General features: G+C 42.4%; 1 protein-coding gene across 1 annotated transcript in view; it reads left to right on the top strand.

Annotated features, from left to right (window-relative positions):
- Nucleotides 1–22,710, top strand: part of ARMC3 (armadillo repeat containing 3) — a 926,167-nt gene that overhangs the window by 461,619 nt on the left and 441,838 nt on the right. The window contains exon 9 of the mRNA XM_044064561.1: nucleotides 4,882–5,034. Coding sequence (XP_043920496.1) covers nucleotides 4,882–5,034 — 153 coding nt within the window. The remainder of the gene's footprint in view (nucleotides 1–4,881; nucleotides 5,035–22,710) is intronic.

Genomic DNA, 22,710 nt, shown 5'->3' with positions numbered 1-22,710 from the left:
TATGGCACCCAGTTTGCAGTCATCTGTGAACTTGGTCAGCCACAGTCCTTCCATGTTGGCCTGTACCGCCGAGAAATATATACCGAACAAGAGAGGTCCCAGGACTGAGCCTTGTGGGACGCCACTTGTAACTGGTTTGGAGTCTGACATGGCTCCAGCAATTCTAACCATGTGGGTTCTGTCCTTGAGCCAGTTTGCAACCCATCTAGTGACACAGGGGTTTATATTTAAGCTGGTGAGCTTATCTATAATGCCCGAGTGGGGTATTGTATCGAAGGCTTTTGCGAGGTCCAGGTAGGCTGTGTGGACCACCTTCCCCTCGTCAATGGCCTTGGTGACTGTTTCAAAGAAATCGACCAGGTTTAAGAGGCAGGATCTGCCCTTAACAAAGCCAAACTGGGTAGGATCCAGTGTCTGTAGGTCCCCAATATCTTTATTTATGAGGTCCATGATACTTGCAACTGTATTTATGCATTTTCCACATTTCTTCCCTTCTCATCTGGTCCTTCACCTTATATTCTTTCTTTTATTTTTGAGCACATCCAGTTGCTGCCAGATTTTTATGTACCTGTGGTTTGATTTCCATTCCTGCTTGACGCTGATATGCTTCTGCTAGACTAAGCAGAGGAAGTCATCTTAGATTTATACTCCTCATGCTTCAAAACTCTCACTACATCTGGGTCTTGTGAAGTCAGCCGATATGTGTGGAGTCCCACGATTGCAGATCGGTATGTGTAATTAGTTTCAAGGAGGCCCATCCCTCCTTTGGAACGGGGATTATGTGATCTTGGTTTGCAGTTATTTTTATAAATCATTTGGTGAGCATGAAGCATCCTTCTTGTTTTTCTATCTAATCTAGCCAGCACATTTTTCGGCCAGTCAATCACTCCAAAACTGTAAGTTAGGACAGGAAAAGGAAATTGGTTTATAGCTTGGATTTTCTTCCTAGATGTCAACGCTGTCTTCAGGATTAATTTAAGTCTTCTAAAGTGTTCCTTACTAAGATTTATTTGCATTTGTTCATGTTTTATTGTTGATCTTTCATCAGTTCCAAATATTTATACACTCCCTCTTTTATATCACATTCTTTTCCCAAACCGATGTGTTCTTGATGCTGCCGTTTTCCTGCTTTAAATGTTGCTTTTTCACATTTATCAAGACCAAATGACATTCTTACATCATCTGAAAAAGTTTTGACAACTTGCAATTGTGCTTTCAGTTCCTCATCTGAAGAGCTATACAGTTTTAAATCATCAACAAAGAGAAGATGAGAAATCTTTACATTTTGTTGCTTTCTCTCAGCCAAATTATAGCCATGGCCTAAGCTGTTAAGTAGACAGCTTAATGGGTTAAGGGCAAGGCAGAATTGCAGTGGTGATAGTCACCCTAGAATATCCCCCTTTGAATTTTTATCCCTAGAATAATAATTTGTCCTTTATCATGGCTTAATTGCAAAGTGGTCTGCCACTGTTTCATGGTCAGTGTAATGTAGTCGATTATTGTAGGGTGTATCTTATAAATGTAAAAAAGCACACCAATGTACCAAAAAATCACCAGTAAAAAGTCCAAGATACCCAAAGAAGGGAAATCCAGCCACTGTGAGCAGGACTTCATGTGGGTGTGTGACAAACAGCATCACAGAGGGTAGATGGAAATATCTCTTACAACAAACACTGTAGAGATAGGCCAACAAACTGGAAGGGGTGTTTCAGATATGGGGACAGAATTCTGCATCTGATGAAGTACTTTAAACAAAAACGTATTTGTGGAGTTTGTTAAGAAACATTAATGTGGTTTGGTTAGTTGGAATAAAGCTGTTTTTTATTCGTTTTGTGGCTGGATTTCCCTTCTTTGGGTATCTTGGACTTTTAGGGTGTATCGTATACATTTTAAGCACTCTTTTATTCATGAATGTTGGATACTATCAAATGCTTTTTTGTAGTCAATCCATGCCATACTTAAATTCTTCCCCTTTTTACAGTTCTCCACTATGACTTTATTTAACAGCAAATGATCCTTTGTTCCATGTGAATTTCTTTTATTGCCCTTTTGTTCTATTGCCATAATTGAGTTTTCTTCTAAATGACTATACACTCTGTTGGCATCAATTCCAGTGTATAGTTTATATGTTGTCGGAAGGCAAGTTATTGGTCTATAATTTTTAGGGTAGCTTGCAGGTTCACTTTTAAGTAGGAGCATTATTTTTCCTGTTGTTAGCCAGGCTGGCGTCTGTTCAGGGTGTGCATATAAATAGTTCTTACTCATAGCTAAGTCTTTGTGCAAAGATGTTAATACCTTTAACCAGAAGTTAGGTACTGCAGTGAGAACGTGTTGTTATAAACTGAATCTAATTTATCCTAAAGTGGCATTTGAATCCGATTGATGTTTTTTTTTAAATACCATCTAATGTTTCTGAAATTTAACAATGTTGCTGTGCTGGGTTTTAAATCAGATTGCTGTAGATGTTCATTACATTGATAACTGTTGCAGTAGTCTGTACCCTTTCTTTTACCACACAAACAGATTTGGTAACTAATAATATCCTTGCTCTATTAAAACTATGTTACAAGACCAGTCACTTGCTTTCACCAGGCCATTGTGAAGTGCATCTCTTTACTGAATCTACTTGCAAAATTTTAATACCCAAACTTGAATATGGCCTTCCTTCTATTGTCATGCATTCAGCCCACAATACTCACAGAATACAGAGTACTGAGAATAAAATCTACAGATTCATTCTTTTATCAGACCTCATGATGGACCATTGCAGTTTGGCACAAAATTCCAAATGGCTTTCCATGCTTCATGGGGCCACTTTTCTTCTAAGTGCTAAAACACAGTCACTGTCCCCTTTATGAGTGAAATTACCTTTAGAAGACAGCCCTTATGTACTCAGAAGGGTAACAGTTTCTCTCTGGTACACCCTCCATTTCAAACTACTGTAGGTAAGAGAGCCTTCTCTAGGCTGGGGCCTACTACTTGGAACCACCTGCCTACACACATCAAAAATCTAGAAATCATTGAAAGCTTCAAATAAGCACTTAAACTGCATCTCTTTGTTGAATGTACTTGCAATTGCTACCATAACAATTGTTAGGTAACTTACCATCCCATATCATGAATAACAGAATACATTTAAGAAACTTTTCTCAGCCTCTGGGGCATCTTATGTGCATGTATTTCACATGCATGTAGAAGTTTATGTATTATATATATATATATTTGTGCTGTGATTTATGCATTTCTTAGCTTGCATTTTGTATATATTTTTCTTTTCTTGCACTCTGACTGGATCTTTTAATCTTAACCTGCATTCAGTCTTAGTCATGTTCTGAATTTGATATTTACTTATTTTGTATATAATATTGTTGATTGAAAGACCATGATGTATTTTCTGCTCTTTGAGCTAGGGCTGTGTCTAAAATGGATCAATAGACCAATTCACTTACCCAGTGACCAAATAGTAAATAATAATAATAATAGTCTTTACTACTGGGACTTCAGCAACAGAAGGGGCAATGTCTGTCCCTACTTCCAGAGGTCAGCACCCTTCTCTTTGCAGGCTGTGTGGATGTCTACCACTTAGGGAGATCAATACATTCCTTGTACAAAGCTAGCATTTACATGTACGATATTATATTTGTCTTACCCCAGCTCACAGAACTTGCATCATGCCGTAGTGCCTGTAGTCTTGCAATGTTCTTCCTACTCTAAAGCTCAGTAGAGATAAGTATCCATTTGGGGAAATTCTGCTGGTGTTATTAGTGTGTTACTGCATATAGTTGAGACCAGCATCATGTTGCTTAAAAGGGTGGGATTTTTGATTATGTAACAAGGTATGTCTTTTCCTGAAAAGGAAGGTAGATGCTCTTGTGGTATGCAAATGTTTATATAAAGTCTTTCATAGCTTTTGCTTATCCTTCTTACCTTATGCTATGACAGTTATAGGATTTGCCAGGGTTTTACTCCTAAAATGCTTAGAAGAAGGGAGCATTCTCTGCAAAAAGAGACTGAAGGTGTGGCTCTTATTGTCATGGTGTCTTCCAGTTTGGTTTTGACCTTGAACATCTCTCCTATCAAATGATTGGAAAAATGACCAAATGAAAAGGCAATTAGGGATAAAGGACATGTGATTGAGATACTCTATGTCCCTGCTTAGCTCAAGGATATGAGTCCCGGTGAGGGAAATTTACAGCTTCTGACCCATACATCTCAAGTATCCAAGGCCAATGTTGAAGCTCCTTTGGAGACCAACCATGCCCATGGATCTAGGCACTTCCTACACAGGTGAGAGGCCTTGTTTCGAGTTTGAACAGGACCCCATCTCAGGCACGTGAAGTTGATGTGCATTTCATAGTTTTAGAAGGGAAGAGAAGGATAGTGTACCTGCTATTTTACTTAGGAAATCCCAGGTCAGGAAATGGAGGTCCAGGAATTTCATCACCAGTCCCAGGGCTCTTGGGTGGCCACCCCACCTACAAGGACACAAAATATTAAACATAAAAGACACCTGACACCCAATTCCTTTCAGTTGCCTGAACGTCAGAAGATAACTATATTTGTTTATTTATTTGAATGCTGTCTTTACGAATCCTTTAGATGATGTAAATTAATCGACAAGTTGGCTGAACTTTAGCTGACTGTCTAGTTTAACATTTTTGTGAAGTTAAGCTATAATGTTGCTGACAGATGAAACTGGGGCTTAGGATCTTATCACTGTAACATGTGTGGAAATGAGAGTATGTATTTTTTGTCTGTGCAACTATCAAGAACTTTTAAAAGTGAAGGCTTTATTTCATGCCCTAAGGTATCACTTGATGTAGAAGCCCTTTGATGATTTAAGCTACTTAAATTAAATGTTGTCTTTTTTTTTTTTTACAGCTGAAATCAGGAAAAGTTTTCATGAACAAGATGTGGAGAAAACACTGTCAACTCTTTTGGGTGTGGACAATGATGGAGTTAAAGCAGCTGCTTGCCTGGCCATTGCTGTTATGTGCGAGAATCAGGCAAGCAAAGATTCTTTCAGAAAGCAAGGTATGTACAAGACTGATGAAAAACAATCATGGTACTGGAGGTATGTTTTGGATCTATATACTTTATGCCAAAAAAAATTTACTTTTGTCACATCACAAATGAAAGAAAGATTGTATTTGTTGTAAATTGGTGATTGATCTCATTATAAATTTATGATACTAATAAGGTGACTGAACTATGGTACCAAACATCATTGTTAGCATTGTTTTTGATCTCCAAATAAATGCTGACATTGACTGTGAACATTGTTAGGAGGTAGAATGAACACTGAAAGAACTGTATCTGATGGATATGAGTTCTTCAGAGAAGGCGGTGTCAGAAGCAGTTGTCAGGATCATGCCTACTTTTGTAGGTTAGGTCACAATAGGATTTAAACAGTTTCATTGTGTCAAGGCTACACAGGTAGATGAGATCTATCCAGAAATGCTGAAGGCATTTATTTGGATGACATTGAGTTGCTATGACAAATGCACCTTTTCAATGTTGTGTGAAAGGAAGTGAAATTGATTCTGGACTGGCAAACTGGAATTACATGTCCCATTTTCAGAAAAGGAAACTGGAATAAGTGAAAAGGATTCTGGCTGTAGAGACTTCGTGTCTCTCAGAAAATATTGTCAAAGATTCAAAAGAACTTTATTGTCATTTAGGAAACACAAGTGCTACCTAAATGAAATTTTGTGTGAAAGCACCTTTACAGAAGAAAACAAACACAAAAAGACAGATATGATAGGTATTAAAGAATAAGCAACTATAGTACAAAAGTAAATATCTAGGTAGCTGACGCACATGCTTTTACACGATTTATATACACTGGACAGCACTGACTACTAGATGATTAACACATGAAAAGAAATACACTATACACAGAGGAGAGATTGGGTGATATTGCACATAAGGAAGTGATTGGAATTGTACTTGAATGAGAATATATTAATTTTAGCATGCAATAAATAAATAGAATTACTGTATGGGGAAAAAAAGGAATAGAATGAGAGCATAACAATCTATTATAGTTTTGATACATCCAGATTTATGTCTGCATTAATGAGTCTTTTTGGATAAAAACTGTTCATGAATCTGGAGGTCCTGCAGCAGATAATCCGTAACCTTCTACTGGATACAAGTTTAGTAAACCAAACATACTCTGGATGAGAACTGTCACTCAGTATTTTGCTGGACCTCTTTTTACTTCTCATTTCAAAGAACTCCGGTAAGGTAGGAAGACTAGTGCCCATGATTTTTTCTGCTGTTCTTATTATTCTTTGCAGCTTCTTCCTTTCAGCCATTGTGCTGTTACTGAACTATACGATGCAGCTGCTGGTGGTAATGCTCTCAATGGCTCCTCTGTAGAAGGTATTTAGAACATTCATAGAGAACTTTGCTTTTCTAAGCCTTCTTAGGAAGTATAGTTGCTGGTGGGCTTTTTCAGTTAGCTGGCCTGTGTTTGAACTCCAAGAAAGATCCTCTGATATATATAACCCCAAGAACTTTGTAGTTTGGACTCTCTCCACTTCTTCACCATTCATCTTGAGGGGCAGGTACATGGTGGAGCTCTTTCTGAAGTCAATAATGATTTCTTATGTTTCATTGATGTTCAGGTCCAAACTGTTGTTATTGTACCATCCAATCAGGGAGATGATCTCATTCCTGTACTCAGCCTCGTCATCATCACTTATGAGTCCTTGGTGTCATCTGCGAATTTGATGATGTGGTTGTTGCTAGCTTTTGCACAGCAGTCATGGGTAAGGATTGTGAACAGAAGAGGACGCAGCACACAACCCTGGGGTGCTCTGGTGTTGATTGTAATGCTCCCAGAAGTGTTGTTACCAGCACAGGTCCTTTGTGGTCTTCCAGTCAGGAAATCAAGTATCCAGTTGCACAGCCTTTATTTATATCAAGGTTAATTGTTTTTTTCTATAAGTTGCATTGGAATCACCGTATTAAATGTCAAGCTGAAATCTATGAACAACAGCCTGGCGTAGTTGTTCTTCTCTTCAGGATACTCCAATGTGAAGTGAAGTGCCACTGAAATGGCATCAGCAGTTGATCTGTTTGCCTGGTAGGCAAACTGCAGAGGGTCAGAGGATTGGGGTAGTACCATAGTCAGATGCCTTTTAACCAGTCTTTCAGAGCATTTCATTACATTTGATGTAAGAGCCACTGGCCTGTAATCATTTAGGCAGGTGGGGTTGGCTTTTTTGGGCAGAGGGATTATGTTGGTAACTTTGAAGCATGTTGGTACTTTTTCCTGGACAAATGTGGTATTGAAAATGTCTGTCAGGACTATGCTGAGTTGGTCTGCATAACCTTTCAATACTTTCCCCAGAATGTTATCAGGGCCAGCAGCCTTCCTGGGGTTCACTTTCCTCAGTCAATTCCTTACATCCACAGCACTAAAGTTGAGTACTGCCTCCTTTTGGTCATTGAGAAGTTTTACAGTCTCCAGGTTGTTTTCCTCTTTAAACCTGCCATAAAATGTGTATAGACAGTCCAGAAATTCAGTGCTGTCATCGCTCTTAGCTGACTTGGTCTTGTAGTCAGTTAGCTTTTGAATACCAACTGTTGAATATGTACAGTTGATAAGCCTGTGGTTCAGGGGTAGCAGTGTGGATTCTGTTTTGGGGTGTAAGAGTAAATCAGTTCTTTGTCCTTGCACACATATTGGAAGTAGTCCTAATGGTTGGTTTCTACTGCCTGTATCTGCTTTGAAAAACCATAAATAAAGCAGTTGGCTGCATTTTCTGGTATATCATATGGGGAATATTACAACAGCATGGCATCCACTGATGCCAGTTGGTCTTTGCATTTGGGAAGCATTACCACCAGCATTACTATTATGTAATGTGATGGCTATACTGCGTCATGTCTAAGGTTAACAAATGCAATATGGTAACAAAACAGATGCTATTTACAAGTCTCTATTTATTCTCTATCTTAACAGTGCAGGGATTTGGTGGTGGGTATTTATTTATTATTTATAACTGGATAATGGGTATGGTGAATGTATTTATGAAATGTGAACTACCTCCTGCATGTCATACGTGTTGTTGTTTTCTTTCTTATGTCATTCTTTGATACCCCTGTATCTACATTATTTGCACTGCATTTCTCTTGTGAGCTGACATTTGTAATTCCGTTTAGGCTGCACTTGTGTGGTCGTAAATGACAATAAAGTTTCTTTGAATCTTTGAATATTTGAATGAGTGATGTCCATGTTATCAGTATTAAAGAGAATAATTTGGGGGACCTCCAAGATGGCTGCACACTGAGCAATAGCTTAAGTACAGCTCTCCCACTGTGAAAACAGAAATTCAGAAAAATGAGCCAGTGAATTTGTCTTTTTGGTTACATTTCAGTAATGACTAGTAAGTGCACTGCCTGGATGACAGCAAAGAAGAAATTTAGAGAACCTGAAAGAAAACCATCCACAAAAGGTGAGGAGAAAACACTGGCTAAGAAGAATCCTGCTACTTTTCAGAAAAAAGCAGTTCAAGCTCCAGCTTTGATACAAGACATGACTTCCAGTAATCTAAAGGAAACAATAAGTCAAATGTGCTCAGAGATGGTTAAAATAAATGAAACACTGAAAGAGTATATAAACTCAAATAACAAAAGGCTGTTAAAAATCTTTGAACAGATATTCAGTCTGCTGATAAAACTGCAAAAGTCAGAGGTCAAAATGAAAAAAAGGGCTGGCTGAGTATGAGACTGCTGAAGAAAAGAAATTTCAAAAATGGTAGAATTAGAGGACAGGGCACATAGGGAAAACCTAAGATTTTTTGCTGTACCAGAGAAACTGGAAGGAATAGACATTTTATGAAAGTACAAATAAGCAACTGGACTGGTATTCCACAGCAGGAGTTGTTAACCAGTTTCACATGCACCTTCTTTAAGAGACTAATTTCCATATGCAAATTTCTGTGACTTGATAATTAAATTACCATTTCTTTTAGGTAAGTATATTTTGTATTACAACATTAATTACACCATTTTGCCTTTTTAACATAAATACTCTGTAGTGGAGCTTTACCTGTTGTGTTTTATTGGGAATCTTTGCTTCATTTTATTCCATTTCTTCGAAATGTAGTTACTGTTAGAAACCATTAGGTGTCATGCTAGCATAATAGTCCTTTATGTAATTTTTATCATATTTCAGATATGGTCATAGCTCAAACATTTCATTTATACTTCGTACAATCCATCATTCAGTTTCCATATCCATTGATTTTCATGTCTGATTAACATATTTCCTAAATTATCATATAAATTACTTTTCTATGCGAAAAAATGAAAAGTGGCAGCCTGATTTCTCATCTTATATATGCTTGTATAGAGCATTAGTTCACCAGTGATTATGAATATTGTCAATCCCTTTATTTTTTATTTAAAAATAACCTTCTTACCCCCATAAAAGCATCCATGTGTGCAAACTGCAGTGTAAATAATGTACTCTTAACATACTTCTCAACTGTCCAGATTTTTTCAGAACATCCAGATTTTTGCCTCATATTTTTGATCTATTCCTCATAAAATTTGTGGTTTTAAGGAAAATCATTGGGATGATCCAAGGACTGAAGTCACTAAATAGTGACATGCATTTGAGTTTCAGACTTCAAATCCTTCAGAAAATGTATGCTAACACAAACCCTATTACTATAACAACTTTCTAAGTTTATAAGAGCAATATTTAAAATCTGTCCCTATTTTTGGGCCTTTGTCCACACATTTTGTCAGGCTTTGTCCAGATTTCTTGCAGTAAGAGGTTGAGAGGTATGACTCTTAATTGGTTCTTGATCAGTTGATGAATCCCATTGTTTTTTGCCCCTTTCATATGTAAGGTACTTTTTGGAAGCTTAAGACAATGTCCACAATCTAAATATCCCTTTGCAACTAGTTTCATGGAAAGTCCCAGAATATTATGATTCCGAAGTATCCCTTAGACTGGACCAGACCCATTTTTAAACATCATCCTTACTTTACTCCCTAGTATCTTCTTCACTTCTGGACATGCTAATGAAGTCCAGTTGAGTACGTGAAGCAACAAATGAAGGGGTTGGCTTTATCAGTACATATAATCCTACAGTAGACTGTGTTACACCATGCATAAATAAGAACCGACACATACTACAAAGAAGTTCAGAAGTTTGAGGATACTGTGAAATAAAGTAAGGGCAGTATGTAAAAGTGAGCCTAGTAAAGGCCACAGGATACTTAGGAATCATAATGTATGCAACATTCACTAAAAGTAGTATTAAAACAATGCTTTGCCTATAGGCATTGTGTACACTACAAAGATGTTAAGCAGATGAAAATACTTTTGTAAAAAAGGACAAAGACGTATGATATTCATCACTTTAGCAACTGCCTGTCAGAGTACACTTCTTACTCTGGACGTTGTCCATCTGGATGCTTATATGAGGGTAATATGACTAGGTCATTTAAAAGAAGACTTATAGATTACTTCCATAAGATTTGTAATCAGGGAAAGGCACATATCAGAGTAGGAAATCAGGCTGCCATTTTTATTTATAGATTTAGAAAAGTTATTTCTACACAAAAGAAGAGATATTCAAAAAATGTTATTCAAACATGAAATGTGAATTTTGAAAGCACTGATGCCACTGGATTTAAATTAAAACTTTGAGCTAAAACCATACTGATAATGTGACACAAGGATATGATAGCTTGTTACGCTGGAGTGACATCTAATGGTTACTGTGGGTAACTAAATTCTGAAGAAAACATTAAAGAAAAACGAATGGGAGTATAATAAAGTGGGAAAAAGATTCGCTAGAATGTAACATGGATAAAATATTATCAAAAAATGGATGATTTGGGTTACATATGTAATTTATAACGTAAGTAAAATTGTATATATTCACCATAAAACCAACTTCATATGTGAAATGATTCTCCCGGAGAACCTGTATGTGAAACTGGTTGAGAATGGTCTTATCAGTTACTAAAACTGTTATAACATGAGATGTTAAGTTGTCAGTCTCGCCTTCATTCTTGCTGGATGGGTCCGGAGCCGATCCTCGGCTCTGGCTCTGCCTATACTAAAGCTCGAGAGCTAATTTTACCGGCTCGAGGCAACCCTATATCCCATGATGCTAGGCGGTAACTACCCAGATCTCATTTGCCGCTTTCGCTAGCGAGGTGCTCTTTTTACTGGCTCCACAGGTCAGTAAGAAATTTAAGAAATTTTCTAGTTTTTCTCTCTTAGATTCCCCTTATTTTGTCTAAAAGGCTAGTTTTATCTTTATTACTACCTTTTTCCCTTTTAGTCCCTCTATTTAATCCCTTATCCCAGGTTATACTCCTCACCCTAGGTTAGGCCTTAGGCCCTTCCGTTTTTTTCTCAGTCCCTTCCAGGGATTCGTAGCTGTGTGTGTGGTTTTTACTAATTGTATATCCCTTGTCTGTTTGAGTGTGTGTGTGTAGATTCTAACTTTCAGAATCTTGACTTTTTTCGACAGCATAATGTCGAAAGACACGAAGGTCTCAGGCTTCAAGAAGTGTGACTCATGCTGTCAGAAGATGTCGCTGACAGACTGTCACACTTCTTGTGTTTATTGCCCTGCACCTGCAGGACTCTTGTTCTGTGCGCCATGCATTCAGCCCAAGAGTCCTGCAGGAGCGCAGGAATAAGTTGATTTTGAGGGGCTTATTAAATCCCGAAGGTTCCCCGGCTAAATCTTTGCCAGGGAAGCCTTCGAAGCCATCCAAACTGTCGGCTCCGTGCTCTAAGCCTTCGGCTGGTGGCTCACCTTCTGCGACACGATCGGCTCCGGCTGGAACCGATACATCTATATCGCAGCTTCCTGGATCGGCTCCGGCTGGAGCTGATGCCTCCAAGACTCAGTCTTCACAGTCGGCTCCAGCTGGAGCTGACGTGTCTACGGCTCCATCAGCTCCACCAGTCTCAGTATCCTCCACACATAAGAGGTCTAGATCTCCATCTCTGGAATCTATTCATTTGGCTGCGAGATCGCCTTTACTCTCGGAGCGGAGCCATCAGAGCCATTCCTCTCGGTCTTCCAGGCTTTCCGACCATGACCTTGAGAGGGTGGTCAGCAGACTGTTAAAGTCTCAGGCACTGGCCCAAATGCTTCATAGCTCATCTCATCAGACAGTGGCTACATCCATACAGCCTACGATTCCTCCTTCAACTCTACCCCTGAGTTCGGAGCCGGAGCTTCTCGGAGCCACGACCGTCATGACGTCGGAGCCGATACCTCCCCCTTTGGCTCCTTCGTCTGCTCCAATCTCGTCCATGGTGCCTTCCTTGGAGGGATCCGGGCAATTGTACTTCCTCGCCGGCTTCGAGGGGGCGAGTGGCATCGGACCCTTGTCCGACCCCGTTCTCCCTCTCAGAGCGTCGGTGCTGGTGAGTTCGGCCCCGACATCGGCATCGGAGCCATCCATGTCGGTGCCGGCTGGGGTTCCTAGTTCTTCGGAGTGGGAGCCCTCTGCCCTGCCTGATAGGGGCGCCTTCGAGGTCATGAGGAGCGTACTGGCCCCAGTGCCTGCTCTACGGTCAGCTCCATCAGCTCCTCCCACTGTAGTGCCTGCTGAGGTCTCTGCCCACTCTCTCACCCCCTGGCCGTAGAGATCCAACACCTCAGGTTTCCCCACTGGGAATATCCTCCTCTTCCAAGGCTTCTCCTGATCCATCAGGTGAACCCCTGCATAAGAGGACATGTAAGAGGAAGCATGTGGACTCCTTTCAAACATCCTTGAAATCCTCAAACAGAGGGGGAACTGGTCTACCCTTAATCCTTCCGAGGACGAGTCGGTTTACCTAGAGGCATTTGGTTCTCGCCCTTCCACCTCCTGGGTGTCTCCGCCCTTCGACCCCCTTATGGAAGTGGTGGCGTGGAAAGCATGGACGGCCCCTGATTCGATGGAACCCACCCCACGGAGGCCTTCCAAATTTATCACAGCCCCTTTGGATAAGCAATTTTTAACTAAGGGTCTCCCAGTTGATGCCATGGTGGTGGCGGCAGCCACCAAGAAGGAACTGGCTGATCCTTCAGTGCCTATCCATCCGCCTAATAAGGATTCTAGGTCTATGGATAGGTACGGCAAGCGGATGTTCTCTTCAGCAACCTTTGCCATGCGTTCTCTGAATTACTTATGCCGCTTCACCCGTCTTCAAAAAGATATTCTCAAAGAACTGGGTGAGGTTCTACAGGATCCAGCAGCTGCTGGGTCTCAGGAAAAAATCAACTCGCAGCTAGGAACCCTGAATTTCATTGTCAAATCCTCCATGCGGCTTATTTCTATGATTCCTGAGTGGGGAATGGTATCAAAAGCCTTGGCCAGATCCAGGTAGGCTGTATGAACTACCTTGCCTTCATCCACAGCTCTGGTGACTGACTCAAAGAAGTCGACCAAGTTGAGCAGGCATGATCTACCCTTCAAAAAAACAAACTGTGTGGGATCCAGAGTTTAGAGATTCCCTATATCCTTGTTTATTAGGTCCATGATGATGTGTTCCGTAGCTTTGCATATCAGACTCATTAGGCTAATGGGGCAATACTTCCCAGGTTCTGTAGTCGCTCTTCCTTTGTGGAGAGGGATGACTGTAGCAGTGCACCATTCAGTAGGGACAAAGCCTGAGATGAGGCTGTGACTGAACAGAGCACACAGGTGAGGCACCAGTTCTCTCTGTAGTTCATGTAGAACACAACCAGGGATATTGTTAGGTCCCATAGAAGCTGTATTATTGGCCTTAGACAGTGCTGTTTTAACCTGTGCAGCAGTAATACTGGGTGCTTGGCAATCTACTGGTATTGTGATTAGTCCTTTGGGGGGGATAAAGTTGGCACTGAATCTGTCATCCAGTATAATGGCAATATCTGTTGGCTCAGTATAGGAGGTACCATTGTGCAGTAACTCAGAGCAAATCTGGGTATTATCATGGAGATTCTTTACATAACTATAGAAGGCCTTGTGGTTGTCTTTACTATCTGGTGCAATTCTGTTTTCATAGCTAGCTTTAGAGGATTTGATGAGGTATCTCAACTTTTTGTTGAGGCTGATAAGGGAGTTTTTCCAGCATTGGGACTTCACCTTATTCTGCATCAGTTTCCTCCTTCTGTTGTAGAGTTTATGGCAGGGGACCACCAGACTGGCTTCCTTTTTTTGGAGGAGAATGTCTTGGTTCTATTGGGTATGTCGAGATCCATGCATTTGTGTACGTGTTCTTACAGTGAATTGGTGTATGATTCTGCGGTCTCACCACTATTCTCCATTTGCATGGGTACCGTGAAGTTAGCCACCTCTGTTTTTAGGAGCCCAAAGTTAGCTTTGGAGAAGTTTTTCATGGTGGTTACCTTTGTGGGGGGGGGGGGGGGTGGATGTGGATTTCCAAGGTGATTAGTTTGTGGTCAGATCAAACTGGGGAGGAGCTAACTATTGGTGTAGAGCAACGGTCACCCATGTGAGTAATGACAGGTCAAGGATGTTGCTACCTCTAGTGGGGTAAGAATGAGCTGGTCCAGGACATTGGAATTAATGAACTCTAGGAAACGTTGAGCAAGTGTATTGCTACATTACCCAGTTAATGGAGGGGTAGTTGAAGTCGCCTAGTAAGAGAGTGTTAGGTTGGACCCTAATATTCTCCAGGGTGCTTAGGAACATGGAGTGCGAGTCTTGGGACATGGTTGGGGACCTACAGCAGGCTACAACCTGAATCGTTGTCTTACTCAATGTTAGCTGCACCTGAAGTATCTCTGATGCGTTATGTTGGGCCATCAGTCTGGAGGTGTGTGCATCCTTTATGAATATGGAAACACCACCACCTTTGGAGCTTCGGTCCAAGTTCTGGGGCCGAAAGGTGTGGAATGAGTTATAGCCTGGTAGTGCAGGGCTACTTTCTACTGCCTTGAACCAGGTCTCTGTTACAGCACAAATGTCGATGTTCTCCATTTAAAGGAGTGCTTCGAGTGAGTGCATTTTGAGATTTAGACTTCTAGCATTGAGCAGCATGACCCTCAGATTGTATTTGTTTGTAGCTGTTACAATGGTAATTTGGTCTTTGGAACACCGCCTAAAAAGGCACTTTCTCAATCGGTGTGTAAGAAGTCGAATTAATGTACGTTCTGCATGTTAGTCCTCCATGCTTCTCGTGTAGTCAAAAATATGTGATTCATACGTCTCTGTGAATCACAATATCACATTAAAATGAATAGCTGTTTTGTCAGCCATTTATGTTGTCAATTGGGAACCAGGTTCTCCCTTTCAGGTTACTGTTCTTCACAATCAACTGAGTACCCTGGGATGTCTGCCTAACTTTGAACAGTTGTAGCTATTTGTTTAAGACTAGTAATTTACCAGCTATCCTTTTTCTTTCAATAGCTGTTTCCTCACTGCCCCCCCCCCCGATATCAACCTTTACCAGTCGGGGGTTTTACTTGTTTTTCTCCTAGGCAGGATGCAGCAAATCCACTGATTTAACCTTGAAATCAATCCCCCAAATCTCTGGGCATTATGAGAAATATAGCTAAATTAAAATGGATTCTTGCAAAGAATCAAGCGTTTTCTTAGGAATTCATTTTGGTACTTCAACTCAGATGTGTCTCCACATTGAGGTACCAGGCGTAGGATTTACTGCCTTTTCTTTGTGCATCGACACTTTGTCAAACAAGCAGTTCTCCTCTCCTCACTATTAATTATAGATCTGATATTGTTAATCCTCATTCATTCCTTATGCCTGGGTTATCGGTTTCGACCTCGGAACCGAGCCGGCCATCTTCCAAGCTCACGACAGCCACAAACTCTCGAGCTAAACTCTTACCCACAATTCCTCTCTCCCTGTTACCTCAGATTTCATTTGCCGCATCGCCATTCAGTCTTGTCAAGCCCCTTCTCTTGAGCTAAGTAAAGCTTCTTTGATAATACCTAATTGTATTGCAGTTCTTCTCAGTTCAAATTTTGTTAAATAGTTTTCTCTTACCCTGTCGCATCTAGCGACTCTATTTTGGTTGTTTTCTAGCCCTTCTTTCTTCTTCCAGTGAGGTAACTCCTTTACCATTATTGGTAAAATCTTTCCTGCTTTACCTTTGGGTATTTTTCGTACCATTGTTGGTACCTTCTTCCTTCCTTTCCTTTCTTCCTCCTTCCTATCATGGCAGAGAAAAAAGGTGGTCCAGGATTTAAAAGATGTGTGGATTGTGGGCATAAATTGCCTATTTCTGATGCACATGCATTATGTGTTTACTGTTTGGGTGTGCCTCACTTGACTGTTGACCCGCCTTGCAGGATTTGTGCTAACTTTTCTAACAGGACTTTGGTGGAAAGGAAAAATAAACTGATTTTAAATGGACCACTTAAATCTTCCTTTTCAGAGGCTATTTCTGGGTCGGAGGCTTCAACCCCTCCTAGTTCCCATAAAAAAAGAGATGATCACAAGAAGGCCAAGTCTCTTCCATCATCTCCAGCTGGGAACCACCAGGAACCGAGACCTAAGAAGGCCAAACTTTCTAGTTCGGTTTTGACTTCCTCGGCCCCAAGGCTTTCGGTGCCTAGATCTTCTGCACCAAAGCCTTCGGCACCATCCGTTACTTCAGCACCGAGTTTTGTGCCCTACACCTCATCGGAACTGAAGGGCCCCTCGGTTCAGACTTCCTTACCGGCACCGACTTTTTCTTCGATGCAGACCTTTCCGGCGTTGATGATTGTTCCGACACCCCCCCACTTTGACTCCGACAATTTACATGGCACCGACTATCCTCTCGGTACCGACCACCTTGTTTTTCTGCACAGACTCTTTTGGCACCTACCATAGCACCAACTACCACTTCGGCAATTACTTTTGGCACCGATGATCTCCTCGGTGCAGACACCAGTAGTACAAGCTTTAGCGGCTCCGTTGTTCTCGGTGCAGATGCCTATTTTAGCACCGTCCAAAGACCCCTTTGTGGGCACTGAGTTTCTTATATCATTGGATAGACCTGACTCCCCTTCAGCTATGTCCATAAGATCTACTAGAAGCCTCTCAGAACATGATGTGGTGCGTCTTGTGGATCAATTGCTTTTGGACAGAGGTATCCAACCCTCCAGGACCTACTCTTCCTTTGGAGGTGAACACCCTTCTCCAAAGACTCCTACCTATTCTCCTCCTTCATTACCTTTGAAGCCCCCTACTGTAGCACAGACTTAGGTTCCTAGGTGGGTACTAGGCTATCTGCCCGAAGGCATTTATAAACCTAGCCAGAATGTGTTGGCTTTCGCTGCCCCCTTAGATTAGTTCCCTGTGCCTCTGTCCAGCAGAACCACTGAAGTGATCCCCGAGGTAAACTTTCTGTTTCCCATCCACTCGTCAAGGTTTCTTTTAAAGAGTGTCAGTGAGGAGCTCTGCCTAATGCAGATTGGGATCTTGTTCCAAAGCATAGGAAGTCTCTGAGACAGGAATCTATCCCTCCAGTACGTCCTATTTATTGTTGTGGTGAGGTTGAGATCCCTAGAGCGTGTGGCTCGAGGGGATAAGGTTTTCTGTAGGTGGAGCATGTCCATCAATTTTGGGTTGGACATGGCTTTGTATGTCAGGCAAAGATCCCCTCTGAGTAGGGGGTATGCAACTGAGTACAACTGGAGTTTCTTCAGTTGAGCTGCATAGGATATTTGTTTGAGGCCATTGATCCTGTTGGTGAGGTACTTTTGTGGTCTTTCCAGCTGTTGCAGGTGTCTTGTAAGGTACATCCCAAATGGGGTGTTGTACTCTAAGATGAGTCTGAGGAGTGATGAGTAGAGAGGCACAGTGACCTGTTTTGATCTAGATGCGAACCCTTTTGTAATTAGGTGGGCCACATAGAAGGATTTTCTAACCACTTTGGCAATGTGATTATCAAAGGTGAGATTACTATCTACTTGGGTCCCCCAGATCCCTTATTACGTCTGCCATATTTAGAGGACTACCACCTTTATGGTAGTTTGTGGGTGCTTTGTTTTTTCCAAAGGGGATGACTATGCACTTTTTGGCATTTAACTTGAGGCCATGATTTTGACACCAGGTATCCATCTCAGTGAGACCCTTTTGGAGGATGTCTGTGTCAGCCAGAGAGTCAGTTATAGCCCCTAGTTTGCAGTCGTCTGCGAACTTGGTCAGCCATAGTCCTCCTGTGCTTGCCTGTACCTCTGAGAAGTATATACCGAACAGGAGGGGTCCTAGGACTGAGCCCTGGGGAATGCCACTTGTAACCGGTCTAGAGTAGGACCTAGCTCCTGCAACTCTCACCATGTGTGTTCTGTCCGTGAGCCAGTTGGCAACCCATCTTGTGATATAGGGGTTTATGTTCAGGCTGGTGAGCTTGTCTGTAATACCAGAATGGGGAATGGTGTCAAAGTCTTAGCGAGGTCTAGGTAGGCTGTGTGTACAACCTTTCCCTCGTCTGTAGCCTTGGTAACTGTCTCAAAGAAGTCCACCAGGTTTAGGAGGCATGCTCTGTCCTTAACAAAGCCAAACTGGGTAGGGTCCAGTGTTTGGAGGTTCCCAATGTCTCTGTTAATGAGTTCCATGATGATGCGCTCCATAGCCTTACAGACCAAGCTAGTCAGGCTTATAGGGTGATAGTTCATGGGGTCTGTTGTGGCTCCACCTTTGTGGAGTGGAATAACAGTTGCTGTGCGCCACTCTATGGGTATGTAGCCTGTGGAGAGGCTGAGTTTGAACAGTGTGTTTAGGTGAGGGGTTAGTTTGTCTTTGAGTTTGTGTAGGACGCAGCCTGGGACACCGTCCAGTCCCATTAATGCTGTGTTTTTGGCTTTTTAGAGGGCTGTTTTAACCTGAGTGTCTGTGATTTCAGGGACTGTACATTCTTCTGGTATGGTTATGGGCCCTTTTGGGGGTGAGAGGGGGGTGAAGTTTGCGCTGAACCTGTCTGCCAGGATGTTGGTGATATCGGTCGGTTCAGTGTATTGTATGCCATTCTGCACTAACTCTGAGCAGATCTGAGCATTGCCACTTAGATTCTTGACATAGCTAAAGAATGCCTTGTGGTTATCTTTGGAGTCCTTGGCAATTTTTCTTTCAAAGCTCGCCTTGGATGATTTTATGAGGGATCGTAGTTTCTTGCCGATACTGATCAGGCATGTCTTCCCTTCTTAGGGTTTTACTCATTTCTGTACTAGTTTCCTCCTTCTATTGTATAACTTGTTTATGGCAGGAGTCCACCAGACTGGTTTCCTTTTCTTGGAGGAGTGAGTCTTGGTTTTGCTTGGGATGGCATGATCCATGCATTCTTGTAGCTGCCCGTAGAATGCATTTGTAAAGGATTTTGCAGCTTGGACAGCATTATCCTTCAGCATGGGGGCTTTGAAACTTTCCACCTCGGTCTTAAGTAGTAATGTGAAGTTTGCTTTTGAAAAGTTTTTCATGGTGGCTTTCTTGTCCGGGGGTGGGTGCAGAATATGGATATCCAAAGTGATTTGTTTATGGTCAATCTAACCAGCGAGGGGTTGCCCTCTGATGTGGAACACCAGTCGCCCATGTTGGTGATGACCAGGCCCAATATGTTGTCACCTCTGGTGGGAGTGTTGACCAGTTGAACCAGGGTGTTTGAGTTTATAAATCCTAGGAAAAGTTGGGCAAGGGAGTTAGTACTTGAGTAGTTCTCCCAGTTAATGTTTGGGCAATTGAAATCACCCAGTATTAAGGTGTTTGGAAGGACCTTTATGTTTCCCAGTGTTTCCAGAAATACCGAATGGGGGTCCTAGGATATGGTGGGTGATCTGTAGCAAGCTACAATTTGAATTGTAGTTTTGCCCATTGTTAGTTGCACGTGGATGATCTCTGAAGCATCGTGCTGTGTCACTAACCTGGAGATATGGGTATCCTTGATGAATATGGATACGCCCCCACCTTTTGTATTTTGGTTTGGGTTCTGTGGCCAAAATGTATGGTATGAGTTATAGTCTGGTAGTGCTGAGGTACTCTCTGGAGCCTTAAACCAAGTTTATGTTACTGCACATATATCGATTTTCTCCATACTGAAGAGTGTCTCGAGTGCGTGCATTTTGAGGTTTACACTTCTGGCATTGAGTAGCATTACTCTCAGTTTTTTGTTACTTGTACTATTTACGGTGGTGGGTTTGTCTTTTGAGCCTTGCCTAAAAAAGGCACTATGGGGGTGGCAAGAGCCTTGGCAAGTATTCGAAAGCCTAAGGGTGACAGGAGCAAGCTGGGCTATGTGATCAGAGAGCTCTTCCATGTCTCTTTTCATGTAGTCTAGGGAGGTATGGCTCAGGTCATTCACACCAACATGGACAATGACAGAGTCATATTTGTACTTGTTCTGGAGTGACCTGAGTGTTTGTGTTATGTGCCAGATCCTGGCACCCGACAGGCAGCTAACAGTAAACTTCTCCTTATTCAGCCTAGTGAGTGGAACGTCAGTGTGCCTGACTATAGAGTCACCTATAACTAGTATACTGAGTATGTTATTTTGCCTTAAGGGCTGTGATTGCATGGCACACTGGTTTTGTGAAGTATATGCTTCATGGTTTGTTTTGGGGGGGTGGGACTTTCCTCACTTCGGCTCCTTTCATGGACCTCACTAAGAAGTCACAGTTGCCTTTGTGGCAGGAGAGACTTGTCACTCCATTCACTGCTTAGGATGCTAGCTGTGGCATACGTACTCCTGTTTTCACAGCCATCCGGGGACTCCAAGTCAGCGGGCTGATTTGCTTGAGCGAGGTGTCACCACCTTGGGTGGACCAGCCTTCCAACTCATGGAGAAGGTCTTGCGTCTGTTGGCAATCCTGTGCTATCAATGCCTCCGTCCTCCTCTGGACCGCAATTTACACAAGACACCCCTGACAGACACTGGGCACAAAATGCTTCAAGACACACTCCCACAGGAGGCCCCTTTTGCACTGTCTTCCCCAGATTCTCCCTCTGGGGAAGTTCATCAAGAGTTTGTGTAAGAGGAAGCACGTGGACTCCCCAGAGGAGTCCCTCACGGAAGACACAGACTTTGATGATGGGGAAGGGTCCCTTCGGTCACCCTCTGAGGTACCCTTTGGAGATATCCTCAAAATACTTAAGCAGAGAGGTGATTGGCGGCCCTCTAACCCGACCTCTGAAGAGTCTGTTTTCCTACAGGCCTTTTGTGCCCAGCCCTCTACCTCCTGGGTTACTCCACCTGCCGACGACCTTGTCCGGCTCATCTTGCAGCGTGCATGGAAGGCTCCTGACGCTGTTGATGCCATCCTCCGCAGACCAGATAAATTCTTTTCCTCCAGAAAGTGAGCCTCACTGGTCCAAAGGTCTTTCTGTAGATTGGTAAACCATAAACCAAATGGCTCCACGATAGTAAAAAGGCTTTAATTGACAAAACAAACAGAACAGTGACCTGACAAGTACAAAATCAAATTAAATTCACTAAGCGCTTTCACCCATTCGTAACCATGGGCATCATCAGAGTGAAATGTGAAAAAGCAAATACAAGTTCTTAAAAGTCAGTTCATACACACACCCACTAGTTAAAACCAATCAAAAATAGTGACCAATTAAATATCTGAGATTCCAAATTGCCAAAAAAAGACTGGCGACTGGAGATTTTGGATCTCAGTGTGCTAAACAAATTCGTAGAAGTACAGAAATTCTGGATGGTCACAATACAGTCTATCCTCCCACTTTTGGAGGCAGGTGATTGGATGTGCTCTATAGATCTTCATGATGCGTACTACCACATAAAGGTGGACAGACCATCAAGAAGATTCCTTCACTTTCGTGCAGGAGCCAGTCATTACCAGTTCCAAGTACTGCCCTTCGGACTCTCTACAGCCCCCACAGTGTTCACAAAGTGCATGGCAGTTGTCCCAGCTCACCTGCGACTGCAAGGATTCCGGGTGTTTCCATACCTATACGACTGGCTCATCACCGCCCCCACCAGACATCTATTGGAAAAAGCCTTGACATACTCTCTTCATACCATAGAAAGGCTAGGTGTAACTATAAATTGGCAAAAATCCAACCTATCCCCATCCCAATCCATAGAATTCATTGGGGTCCTGTTGGATACAAAGAACTGCACTGCATCGATTCCAGAGCACAGCATTTTAAGGATAGAACAACAACTCATACCCATCCTCTCAAGGGAAAGATCCACAGCACATTCTGTTCTCCAGCTTTTGGGTTCCATGGCAGCTTCCATCACCCTTGTCCCCCTTGCAAGATTCCACATGAGGCTTTTACAGTGGTTACTACTCACCCAGTTGTACCCTTTTCACTTCCCTCTATCATTCCAGATTCGAGTGACTCAGAGATGCAAACAAGACTTGATTTGGTGGATGTCGCAGAACCCGTCACAATGGTCTCGCCCCTTCACACCCCAACAGCCCAAAGCCACAGTGACCACGGACACCTCCCTGATGGGGTGGGGGGCCTTTTCAGGGGAAGACAGTCCAAGGCACGTGGTTGGAACTAGCGGCTCATCTGCATATAAATGTCCTAGAACTGAGGGCAGTGCTTCTAGAGTTGCAAACATTTCATCCCCTCCTTCCATCAGGGACTATTGCAATACAATCGGACAACATGGCTGTAGTCTGGTACATCAACAAACAAGGCGGAACCAAATCCTACCCACTTTGTCGAGAGGCCATGAGGATATGGCAATGGGCGATGGCTACCAACCACTTTCTTTTAGCAATGCACATTCCCGGGAGTTC

Source organism: Protopterus annectens, chromosome 3.part0 (genome assembly GCF_019279795.1).
Source record: "Protopterus annectens isolate FY-2018-M chromosome 3.part0, PAN1.0, whole genome shotgun sequence".
In the NCBI taxonomy this organism is placed as follows: domain Eukaryota; kingdom Metazoa; phylum Chordata; order Ceratodontiformes; family Protopteridae; genus Protopterus; species Protopterus annectens.
The sequence above is the reverse complement of the archived record's forward strand: the minus strand, read 5'-3'. Positions and strand labels throughout refer to the sequence as shown.